Source organism: Cetorhinus maximus, chromosome 32 (genome assembly GCF_964194155.1).
Source record: "Cetorhinus maximus chromosome 32, sCetMax3.hap1.1, whole genome shotgun sequence".
NCBI classification, from domain to species: domain Eukaryota; kingdom Metazoa; phylum Chordata; class Chondrichthyes; order Lamniformes; family Cetorhinidae; genus Cetorhinus; species Cetorhinus maximus.
The window spans coordinates 9,880,773-9,894,062 of NC_135910.1; the positions used below are offsets into that span (position 1 = coordinate 9,880,773).

The 13,290-nt window shown below is 42.4% G+C and overlaps 1 protein-coding gene across 2 annotated transcripts in view; it reads right to left on the bottom strand.

Moving 5' to 3' along the window:
- Positions 1-13,290, bottom strand: part of LOC144671386 (mitogen-activated protein kinase kinase kinase kinase 5-like) — a 154,760-nt gene that overhangs the window by 91,653 nt on the left and 49,817 nt on the right. For both annotated transcript variants that reach the window (XM_078533268.1, XM_078533267.1), the window contains exons 3-6: positions 11,358-11,448; positions 8,985-9,049; positions 2,089-2,144; positions 831-878 (exon numbers count right to left, since the gene is read on the bottom strand). In XM_078533268.1, coding sequence (XP_078389394.1) covers positions 831-878; positions 2,089-2,144; positions 8,985-9,049; positions 11,358-11,448 — 260 coding nt within the window. The remainder of the gene's footprint in view (positions 1-830; positions 879-2,088; positions 2,145-8,984; positions 9,050-11,357; positions 11,449-13,290) is intronic.

The window sequence follows — 13,290 nt, forward strand, 5'->3', positions numbered from 1 at the left end:
ACATTTGGAATTCCCTATGTGCAACATGTAGGGTTATGTTGTGGGGGTTGGTTAGATCAGTTGCCTAGATGGCTAGAGTGTAGTACAAAAAAACACCAAAGGCGCGGGTACAAACCCTGCACCGTCTGTGGTAGTTCATGGAGGCTGGCCTCATGCTTGATGCAGAGAGGAGTGGTGCCCCTCATGTTATGCAACCATTTGTCCTTCTCTAACAAAGACAATGGTCTTTCATGAACTATGACTAATTACCTATGTGCAACACCAGAGGAGGTCAGTCAGTGTACATGACACATTTAAAATATAATTCGAAACAGCAAATATAATAACGTACCTATAATCTAAATGAAACATAGGAACATAGTGCTTCCTGACATTATCCCTGAATGGCCTAGCTCTAATTTTAGAGTTAATGTTATCCATGTTTCTTTCATTTGAAATGCCTTTCCGAGTGTCTCATCCTCTTTAAAAACTCAGGTCAAATACTAGAGAATGTTGACTAATGTACAATTGATATCTTGTGTAAGGACGCACACTTCCTGTCACAAATGTTACTTCCTGTTGCCATAATTCACCTTTTCTGTCAACAGTTACCAACGTAACTTGCCACAGTATCTACATTTCCCATTCAATTTTGCTATGTCAACTGTCACAGTATAGTTACAAACTCTGGCCAGTAGGTGACTCAGCAGAGCAAGTTATTTTTGAAATTTCTGTCAACTCTGTCACCACCTTATAAATACATTAAAAAAAGCTTATATTTATCCATACGTTGGGCAAGGCCATAAGCAGTTTATTATAAATCAATAACAATTGATGCTGGGAAAACGTACCTTGATATCACGATGTATCTTCCCCTGATTGTGTAGATATTCCAAACCCTAAAGAGAAACAAAGTACAAAATAGCTTGAATTATAGGTTAATTACAATCTTTTGCCCAGTTCTATTCCCATCCCTCCTCAGGCATTGATTCATAGAGGTTACAACACAAAAGGAGACTATTAGTCCATTGCATCCGTGCCAGGGTCAGCTCTTCAGCTGTTGCCACAACTAGGCTCTTGTTAAGGCACAGATTCATCTGCCAGTCGTATTTGGCCTCAGCCAAACTAATGTTGCAGCCAGTCAGTCTGTCAAAGTTAACCATGGGGAACCATTGTGTATGGCTCACTAGGTAGCATTCTTGCCTCTGAGCCAGTAAGTCATGAGTTCAAGTCCCATGCCAGAGATTTAAGTGCACAATCTACTTCAAGTACTGAGGGAGTGCTACGCTGTTGGAGGAGCTGCCTTCTGGACAAGATGTTAACAGAAACTCCATCTGATCTTTCAGGTGGACATTCAAGATCCCATGACTCATTTCAAGGAACGGCAGGTGAGTTCTCCCCAGGTTCTTGAACAAAAGTTATCCCTCAATTAAAAGATTATCTGGTTAGTATCCAATATTGACAACCTCAGGACATCCAAAACACTTTACATATAGCCAATTTACTTTTGAAATGTGGTCACTGTTGTAATATAGGAAATACAGCAGCCAAAAGATCAGCGGCCAAAAGATGAACAGCAAGCTCCCACAAACAGTACTGAGACAAATAACCAAATTTCGATGGTGGAATTTGATCCAGCCACATAATATTACACTACTGTACAGTGGGAATGATTGTTCCGGTGCTGCTTGGGGACAGAAAGGCTAGCTTTGTCCTCAGAGAACAACAGATCATTATTGAAACCAAAGGTGTGGAGGAAGAGCAAATATTCTGGCTTGATTCCCTTTCAGGATCAGTGAGATGTTGTCGATTAAATGGTCCAATAGGGCAGGTTGCACATTAACTAAGCAGCTTCAATGGAACACAATGATTTTTCATCCTTCTAAGGCTTTCTGATAGTTTAGAAGTCAGAAACTGTCCATTTCATGACACACACACTCCTGTGGGTGGATGGTTATTAACTGTACATCGACTTTGAGACCCAGGCGGATGAAATGGTGGAGGAGGCCTCCCCCAGACAATGAGTCACGAACAGCCAATTACTAACACAGTCTTTTTGCTGCATTTATCACACTACAAATCATCAAACTATTCAGCAACACTTCTCACCTGTAGCGTCTCTCTGCTGATGTAAGCGATCTGTAACTCGGAAAGCGGGCCAGTTACTAGCAGGAAGAAGAGAAAAGAGAAGTTAACGCTGGTTACTTGCCCATTATAAAAAGACTTTTGTGCTATCAGAAATAAAAGGGGAAGTCTTCAGTTTCACATCCATAAGTGACAGTCCCAGCTGGTATCATACATTTACACATTACTTTTTTACCTGAGTTTCCCTATTGCATATCTGTTAAGGCCATAATGATCTCAGTAATGTTACCTGGATCTGTGGCTCCAAAATTCAACCTAGTGAGTGATGAGTCTCATCAATGACAAAGGTTCCATATTTAACCCCTTGGCTTTTCTCTGTTGCCTGTACTTATAAAGCCATGCATCTCATATGTGTTTTTTTACTTCAGCCTTCTCAACTTGCCCTACCACCTTGAAGATTTGTGTATGTGAACCTCCAAGTTCCTCTGTTCCTGTGCCCACTTTTAAGATCAGCCATGATCTTATTGAATGGCAGAGCAGGCTTGAGGGGGCAACTGGCCTACTCCTGCTCCTATTTCTCATGTACTTATTATACCATTCATATTCTGTTGCCTCTCCTCAATTTACCCACAATAATACATCACTCCAGGCATCTCTGCATTCAATTGCATCTACCATGGGTTCTCCCATTTCACCAATCTATGTCTTCCTGAAGTCTGCCGCTATCTTCCTCACTCTTTACTAGATTTCCAATCTTTGAATCATCTGCAAACTTTGAAATTTACCTATATACCCAAGACCATTTCATTATATTTATCAAAAGGACCAGCATTCTAATATTGACACTGTTGGGGGCACCACTGTATAATTCCCTCCATGTTAGGTAATTTACTTCACATTATCCACAATGCACCACCCAGTAAGGTGTTCCATGTCCTATGTAATCTGGTCTTGCTGAGCCACATCATGCATTTTTGATATAAAAACAGAAAATGCTGGAAAAGCTCAGCAGGTCACACATTTTAGATATCCAATTAAAATGGTCAAAACTGGTCCAGACATCAGACCAGTGACTCCAGAGATAATGACACAGCCTAAGGACATATGAAATAGCCCAGTAACTCCTTTTCTCATTCTCAGTAACTCACCTGTCACTCAGTAACTTAATCACCCTTAATAACTTACCTCCCTCACGCTCTCAGTTACCCACCTCCTCCTTCCTCACAGTAACCCACTTTCTCTTCTTTCAGTTTCTCCCATTTTACTTGGGGTCGATGGCCACAATGCTGGTTGACCATCCTTCTCCATCTCCTCCTGGCAGCACCCATTCCTCTTCCAATTCCGCTATGTTTAAGTCTTTCGCCATCATGTCCTTCCATCAAGGTCTTGGGCCTTCCCCTTCTCATTCTGCCTGCCAGTCCCACTTCCATCACTCGCCTCATCACATTTCCTCTCACTCTCCGCAACAGATTACTATACCATTTCAATTTCTTCTCAGCTACTTTCTTTGATGCTTCCACAATCTTCACTAACCCCCTGATGTACTGGTTCCTGATTTTGTCCTTTCTCGTCGCTCCACACATCCATCTCATTAGTATCCAATCATTGTTCCTCTCTTCTTGATGTTGCCTAAATTTCTGCACTGCATAACAAGGCCAGTCTCACAACTGTCCTGTAGATTCTTCCTTTCAGTGATACTTCTCTATCGCATAACACTCCACTGCCCTTCTTCCAATTACTCCAACCAGAGTGGATCCACTTCTGCCATCACTGACCCCAGGTGGTTGAAATTACTCACTTTCTCCAAGTCTTCACCCATAATCTTCACATCTTTACTCTGATCCACTTCCCTAGACACAAACTGACAGTCCATCAATTGGGTCTTTGCTCTACTGATTTTCTCAGTAACTCACCTCCTCAGTAATTTGGTGCCTCTCGGTTTGGAACTCACTATTTCAGTTCTCTTGCATTATCGGGCAGTTTAATGTCTCAGACATTTCTGCAGATTATGTGATTCTTTCAGTTATGAAGTGGTACATACATGTACTCTCCCAAATGGGAGTCATGAAGCGTTACATCTTCATATAACTCTGACCTTTTCAAAACAAGGTGTTTTGTTTGTTTTTTTTCAAAGAACAATAGCCCCCTTACATTAATTTTAGATCTTGTGTGAAATTAAAATCTAATTTTTTAACATTAGCAGAACTCTGAGAAACCACAAACACAGTTATCAGAAGGCTGGCCTCTGGTTAGCCCATAATTTATTCAGCACATCGACACAAAAATAACAAGGCAACCACAAACACATTGGACTTGAAATGTCTGTAGATCTCCGGTGTACTGCTCCCTCAAGGTGAAAGTTGACTGTTTTTAAAATTGAGAAAGCAAGAGGGCCGAGGTCCACAGATGCAGAAGAGGAGAGAAGATGAGGGGATCAATGTGGGCTCGCTGCTGTTAAATTATGCCCAAGGCCTGCAGTGAGATCATTTTTACACCAACATTACACTGCAGTGCTAACCAAAGTTCTACACTGATAAAAGTGCCCTCCCTAAAATGACATCTTCAGTTTGCCTGTTCCTAGGAAGATTATCTTAAAGATCCCATAGCCCTACTTAAAGAAGAGCAGGGATTTCTCCTGATGATCTGTCTCTGTTCTTATCATTGTGGGTCTTAGATGTGGCCGTCGTGGGTCTGGTCTTACAGACAATGCTGGAGGCAAGACTGTTGGTAAACTTGACCTTTAATGAACATTATACTATGTACAATACAGACTCAGCTCAAGGCTCTACATAGAACTCTCTCTCTCATACTCTGATGTAAGATCACATGACAACGCTGATGCTGTAGACTATATATTAACATATTTAATATTAACCCCTTATACCATATCTCCCCCCAAGTCTCTGATTCTAATAAATATTATTTATATCATCCTGCACTGACCAACACTCCTCCCTCCACCAACAGCACTAGAAACAGATTAACTGGTCACTCTTCCAATCATTACTTGTGGGATCCTGCTGTGCACAAATTGCCTGCTGTATTGGTCTGACAACAGTCATCACGGTTCAAATAAATTGTTGGTGTAGCACTTTGGGACATTTTAAAGATTCCATACAATGAGAAATAACTAGGAGGGATTAATTCCATTGACATTCTTTACAATGAATGTGAGTGAGCAATTGGAGTGAATGGGAGCAGGTGTGGTCCATTAAGAATCTATAGCTTGGAAATGAATAGAAAGCAGTTTTGCCCATTGAGATTCTAACATAAGAACATAAGAATTGAAGCAGGAGTAGGCTGTTTGGCTCCTTGAGAATGCTCTGCCATTCAATAGGATCCATGGCAGATCTTTGATCTTTATTACACTTTCCCAGTTGGAAGAGGACCTTAGTTTTTCTGGGTGTTTAATGAAAGGCCCATTTTCTCATATGTTTCAGAGAAGGAGTCGACAATGACCTGGAGCTCAGTTTCTGGGTGAGTGCACACACAAGTGTTATTTGCATTATGGAGCTCAGTGACTGAAGTTGGAGTGATTTTGGTTTTGGTTTGAAGGCGGTATAGGGTGAACAGTTTCCCGTCTTCTGTAAATTATCTCCATGCCTGTGGGTTGTTTGTTGGAGGTGAGGTGCAGGATTACAGTGAGGAAGACGGAGAAGAGGCTTGGTGCGATGACACAGACTTGCTTGACCACAGTGCTCAATGAGATGGGTTTTAGTGGTTCCTGTTGGCGGGGATCACTGCTTGCACATCATTGCGGAGTAGGTGCAGGATGATAACAAATTTCTGAGGACAGCCAGATTTGAGGGGTATACTCCAGAAACCTTCGTGGTTGACAAAGTCAAAGGCTTTCATGAGGTTGAAAAAGGCCACATACAGCAGTTGGTGCTGTTCCTTACATTTTTCTTGAATTTGCCATGCAGTGAAGATCATGTCTATAGTGCCTCTCGATGGGCAAAAACTGCACTGTGACTCTGTAAGGAGATTTCTAGCCACTGGGAGGAGACAATTGAGGAGGAACCTTGTAATGATCTTCCTTGTGGCAGACAGCATGGAGACTCCTCTGTAGTTTCCACAATTGGACTTGACTCCCTTCTTGAATACAGTCACAAACCCAGCGTCCCACAACACAACAGCTCCCCCCATCAATCAAGATCAATTGGTGTGGACTAATTTCCGTACCTTGGGAGCCTCCTCTTGACAAAGGCAGATGTAGACAACGAAATTCATTACCGCCTCCAATGTGCCAGTTTAGCCTTTAGTCGACTGAGCAAAAGAATATTTGAGGACCAGGATCTCAAACAAAACTAAGGTCATGGTTTACTGGGCAGCAGTCATCACCGTGTGTCAGAGCTATGGACACCAAGGCATTGCAGGCATCTCGAAGCACTGGAGAAGTACCATCACCTTCACAAAATCCTCCAAACCCAAGATAGGTGGTCAAACAGCAGTGTCCTCTCCAAAGCCAACTGGTCAAGCATCGAGGCGCTAATCACTCAAAACTAACTCTGCTGGGCGGGTCATGTCATTCATATGCCTGATATCAGACTCCCAAAACAACTGTTCTACTCGGAACTCAGTCCCAGCAGGAGACTCTCAGGACAACGGAAATACTTTAGGGATGTCCTCCCTGCCGACTCATGAGAGTCCTTGGCTTATGACCAACCAAAATAGAGAAGCTTTATTTGACAAGGCACTGAACACATTGAGAAACTTCAATAGGACCAAACAGAGGCAGAGTTGAGGTGTCGGTTAAAGCACAGAAACCTCCAAACACATCATCTGCCCATCCTTCAAGCACCATCTGACCAGCACGTGGCAGGGTCTTGACAAGAAAACAAGAAATTGCAATATTTTCCTTCTGTTAATAACCCTGTCATATTTCTTACGTACTGGAAGACAGGCTGTTGGGGGTTTGTAAATATAGTAATTGGAATAAAAGCCAGAGTAACTGCAAGAGTCTAAAACCAGCAATAAGAGGTGGTTTTGATAATGTTAATGAACCAAGAGGAACTTCAATCAGAGTTTTACATAAAACAATAACAGGAGTAATTTTGAATTAAGTTGTTTTAGTTCAAAGGGGGATATATGCAGGTTGTAAAGGTGTGAGTAAGGTAAAGATAGGGTAAGTTTGCTTTTACTAAGGCTAAGAGCTAAAGTAAAGAAGCATCTAATCAATTCTGGGAAGAAAGCATTTCTGAAGAGACTGGTTGAGACAATAGAGAGATCAAAGGACAGGAATGCATTTAAGGAAGCCTAGGTGGGGGGAGCTGGTTAGATCTCCCAACAGACAGCAGGATAGCTGGTCAGAACTCCCAGAAGACAGTGTGAACAAGGCCAGATTGGGAGAACCAGGTGCTGTCAGCCTCAGAGGACACCCCAAGGGAAAAAGGCAATGTGCGATAAAAATTACTGGAATTCTGTAGATTTTGAAATCTATAAGGATAGTTGCTGAACAGAAAAGGAGACGGTTAGCTCTGAGGGTAGCTAAATTAAGATCTTGTGGAACTTTTTTAAAGTACTGTTTAGTGTGTGAAGCCAATCTTGTGTTGAAGTGTAATTGTGTTTTTTTTGCTTTATTCTTTTAATAAATGTTTACTCTACTATAAAATCATCAAAAGTAGTCAGAGACATCATTTCCTGATTTCAGAACCTCTCCTCATACCATACAAATTGCAGATGTTTCAAGATTCCCCCTGGGATTTGGGCAGCTTGGCACTTACCATCAGCCGTGCCATAACAGTCTGCAGATCGCACATCGGACTTATCAAACATCTCAGACCCCATCGAACCAGAATGGAAGCATGTCATCCTCGATCCCAAGGGACTTTCCCTCCCAATTCCAATCTTCCTTGATCCCCCTCATGTCCAAAAATCTATCGACCTTAGTCTTGAATGTACTCAACAACTGAGCATCCACAGTCCTCTGGAGTCAAGAATTCCAACGTATCACAACCCTCTGAGTGAAGAAATTTCTCCTCATCTCAGTTTGAAATGGCTGATCTCTTATCCTGAGGTTATGCTCCCCAAATATACACTCTTCAGCCAGGGGAAACATCCTTCCCACGTCTATCCTGCCAAGTTCTCTCAGAATCTTATATGCTTCAATGGGAAACTATTCAATACAATGGGAGTAAATGGGAAAGGCTTGGGTTTGATGGGATCCTCTACAGTAGGTGTGAAGGGGAGAGATTTTAACCTACTGAGACCAGGAATGGGAAACTAGTTAAGCTTATTATGAAGAAAGACTTGATTGGGACTATCCCCACTGGAGCAGAGAGGGATAATAAACGATTCAACGGTTTTAAAATTATAAAGGATTATTAGGCAGCAATTAGGAAAGAGTGTTTCCTCTGGTTGGAGAGTCAGTGTTGAGGGGTCTGCAATTTAAAATTACCACTGAGAGTGAGGAGAAAGGTTAAGAGAATTTTTTTTTTTTACACAGAGAGCAGCTGTTGGAGTTTTGGATTCTTGCCTTAAGGTGTGGTTGAGACAGAGTTCATCCCATCTTTTCAGGGAAAATTGGATAAATATTAGAACCAGAGGAACCACGCAGGGGTATGTAGAGAATGGAACAGCGGGATTTCTTTTGGATTACTCTAGCTAAGGGGCAGCACAGACATGATGGTCTGAATGGCCTCCCTTCTGTACTGTAAACCCCTGTGGTTGGATAATGTCTGAGTCCTACTGTTTATGATCGTATCTCTTAACCTTGTTTCCTTTCTCAGCATGCCTGCCAATCAGACAGTCAGAATTCAAGCTCAAAGGCTAAAGGTCAGCAGTATGAGTGCATCAATCAGTAATTTCTTTTTTGACCTGTGCTCAATAGCACAGGACGCTGCATTTCAACTGGCTGCAAGATTTCAGTGCGCGGATTTCTGGAAAGAAGTGAAGTTTTGAAATGATAAAGCTGGAATTACCATGGTAAATGTCCTGCAGTGATCCTCCTCCGCAGAATTCCATACAAATCCATAACCTGTTGGACCTAATGAAATATAAAATAAGCTTCCCATCAGACAACACAGGTCAAAAATAACTGTATACAGGTAAAAGGTCAACAGCTAAAGTTATGTTGTTTAACCATTCAGCTCTAGTAAGTTGTCTGGTGTTCTCTGATGGGGAATATATACTATAGAGTCCTTATAGCAACTGTCCATATTTTTACAGATCCCTTCACAGGGATTGTCTGTTAACATGAGGGTGAAAAGGATACAGAAAAAACTAGGTGGAAAGATTTGGGGGAGCAGGAAGGCACTGAAGGCATGGTTGAAAAATGATAGGTGATGTATCAACATCTTGGGGGTTACCATTGACCAGAAACTGAACTGGACCAGCCATATAAACACTGTGGCTACAAGAGCAGATCAGAGACTGAGAATTCTGCAGTGAGTAACTCACTTCCTGGCTCCCCAATGCCTGTCTATCATCTGCAAGGTACAAGTCAGGAGTGTGATGGAATATTCTCCACTTGCTTGGATGAGTGCAACTCCATCAACACTCAAGAAGCTCGACACCATCCAGGACAAAGCTTGATTGACACCCCTTAAACATTCACTCCATCCATCACTGACACAGTGGCAGCAGTGCGTACCATCTACAAGATGCACTATGGCAATTCGCTAAGGCTCGTTTGACAGCACCTTCTAAACCCACGGCCTCTACCACCCAGAAGGACAAGAGCAGCAGCATGAGAACATTACCACCTACAAGTTCCCCTCCAAGCCGCACACCATCTTGACTTGGAACTAAGTCACTATTCCTTCACTGTCTCTGGATCAAAAACCTGGAATGCCCTCCCTAACAGCACCGTGGGTGTACCTCCATCAGATGAACTGCAGTGGTTAAAGGCAGCAGCTCACCCCCACCTTCTCAAGGGTAATTAGGGATGGGCAATAAATTCTGGCATTGCCAGCGACAATCACATCCCAAGAACAAATAAAAAATGTGTAGGGTTTCCCTTCAGTGACCAGTGTCTACCCTTCCATCAGTGATATCCACTCTTCCTCCCCTAATCCTTAACCTAGTTAAGATCAACTGACTCAGAACGGACCAGGGTCTGATTCTGAGTTTTTCCTGGTCAAATTGCATCACCACAATTTTCAATAGAAGTGCAAAGTTCTGAAATTAGTCCGTAGTTGATTCTATGACAAGTCGCAAGAGATCCCATCTGAAAATTATTGACCAAACTAGCAGACAGAAATTGTTTCTTTCATCAGTCAGAACTACCAGCTCTTCAGTGGGAATGTCGCACAGGAGATTGCTGTCTCCTGCCTTACTGAATTAAGTTAATTAATTAACTTGGACCTATCCGTTTAATAAGAGGCTTTCACTGTCACCAGGGATAGCCCTGTCTTCACAGCTTACACTTCTCCTGGTCCCATAACTAGTTAGGCTGGGAAGTGAGAAAAAAGGCAAAATACACAAAAAGAAAGGTGGATAAAAGAAGGGAAAGAGAGAAGAAAGTTGCAAGTTGCTGTTGCATAGTTGTTCGAGCCTAGACTTTACAGGTGAGGAGGTCTCAAATTCCTGAGTGAATCACTGCCATTATTCTTTGTAAATTCTGTTGCTGGGTCCCAACTGCTTTTAGAAGGTAAAAGATACCCATCCTTTTGGCCCATTGACAGACGCAGTGGGAACTACCCCCATCAGTATTCGATAAATAATAAATAATTGGAATGGATTAAAATCAAACTGGCTATATAGCAATAGAATCCCAAGCTTAAAGTAATCAGCTCACCCATAACCTCGCTGACCTACATTAGCTCCCAAGCCGGAATCACCTCATAATTAAAATTCCTGCTCTTATGGTCAAATCACTCCATGGCCTCACCCTTTCCTATCTCTATAACCTCCTCCAGCCCTACAACCCTCCAGGATCTCCAATTCTGACCTGTTGAGCATCTCCAACTTCCTTCACCTCACAAGGGGTGCTGTGCCTTCAGTTGCCTAGGCCATAAGCTCTGGAATTCCCTCCTTAAACCCCTCTGCATCTCTCTCATCCTTTAAGATGCTTCTTCAAATCTACCTTTTTGACCAAGCTTTTGGCCACTGTCTGATATTCCCTTATATGGCTCATTGTGATATTTGGCTGGTAATGTTACTGTGAAGCATCTTGAAACAGTTGACTCTGCTTAAAGGTATAATATATATGCAAGTTGTTGTTGCTGAGTTGCTCAGGTTTAGACTTTGCAGCTGAGGAGGTCTTAAACTCCTCAGTGAATTGCTGCCATTATTCTATATAGATTCTGTTGCTGGGTCCCAACTGCTTTAAGAGATTCTTAATCAGCTCTTACCTGATGTAGCTTCCGTAATAAGCGACTATATTTTGATGTGTACAGGATTTCACCATAACGATCTCTTGTTGAATAACTGAAAAGTCATCGTCTATTGGAAAAAGAAACAAAATGTAAATTGGTTATGATGGAGACAGAGCTTCAACCTGTATGAAATGAGGAACACTGCTGTATTTACTTTCAATGCAATTTCAGATGGGTAGATCATTGGGGATTAAAAATGGATTTAATGATTTGTTGGCGAGATGCAAATGATAAGTTTATTCTAACCCATGTGACAGGAAACTGACGATTTGGGGTTGAACATCATTTTTACATCTGACCCCTATTTTAGCAGAGGAGGTCTTAATTGATTGGTTTGTGAGGGGAGCTTCTTCATCATGTCCTTGGGTTAATTCACTCCACAAACTCTTCCAACAGATCCTTGGCTAATTTTGACTGGATCAGACCTCACACTCTGTCACAACCGAACCAAGAGCTGTTAGAAAAATCCCTCCTTCCCCCTCCCCACCATCAACCTTGATGAGACTTGTGTTCTTATCCCCAATCCCCTCTTAATCTGAGACCTAGTCAAAGAGTCTCCCTCATTGCCCATTCTGTTCAACTTACCATTTAAAAAAAAATAATTCTTGGGATGTGAACATCACAGGCAAGGTCAGCATTTATTGCCCATCCCTAATTGCTCTTGGCAAGGTGGTAATAAGGTGCCTTCTTGAACTGCTACAGTCTATGTGGTGTAGGTACACCACAGTGCTTATTTCTGTAGCCACAGCTGCTAGGCTTGCTAGGCCATTTCAGAGGGCAATTTAGAATCAGCCAATTACTGTGGGTCTGGAGTCACGTGTAGGCCAGACCAGGTAAGGATCCTTCCCAAAAAGACATTAGTGAACAAGATGATAGTTTCATGGTCACCATTACTGAGATGAGCTTTATACTTCAGATTTATTAAATTAATTTAAATTCTACCAGCTGCCATGGCGGGATTTGAATCCATGCCCCCAGTGCATTAGCCTTTGATTACTAGCCCAGTGGCATTATAAACACACCACCATCTCTCCAAGGGAAAGGAGGAGTATGAAAGGAAGTTTGTCCTGGGGGCTAGTAGAGAGACGAGATGAGGCAGAGGCAGCTAATCTGATTGTCTCAATCTTAGTGACAAAGAAGTTCATGAGCTCCTTGCACTTGCTGTTGGAGGTAAGGGTGGAAGGGACAGGGGAAAGGAGTTTAAAAAGATGGTTTGCAGTTGAGAAAAGAAGCTAGTGGTTATATTTGCATTCCAGGATGATCCTGGAATTTTGAGCAGCTTTAGCAGTTGAGAGTAAGACGTAGTGGTGTTTTAAATGATACAGCCAGATCTGACGGTGGATGGCTAAGCCAGTTGTGCACCATATCCTTTCAAGTCTATGTCCCTTGGACTTAAGTGAGTTGAGGTGAGGCCATACCAGGGGGAATGGCCGGGGTGAGAGAGAGTAATGGTTTTATTGGGAACTAGGACATCAGAAATGGAGGTGAGGGCATGGCTGAGTAAATCAGTAACTCCAGAAATGTGGCAAATGGAGGGACAAAGGCTAGATAGTTGGGATTTTGAAAGTGCAGTTGTAAGTGAATTGGGGATAGCTCTTGCCAGGGACAGATATAGAAGGGGGTAAAGTTGTGGAGCAGAAGATGAATGTGGGTGGTGGGTGATACAATGAAGTGATCAGAGGTGGCCTTATCTATGATTGAAACTATGGAAGTAGCATGACCACCTGAGATGGCAAGGTCGAGGGGATGGTTGTGAATATATGTTAGGGAATTTAGACTGAGGGAGAGATTTAGGGAGGATAAGAGGGCAGTGAACTCAGAGAAGAGAGAACATGATGAGTTGAGATGGAGGTTGAAATCACCAACGATAAGAAGTCGTTCAATATAGAAGCTGAGAGAGGGAAGCAGT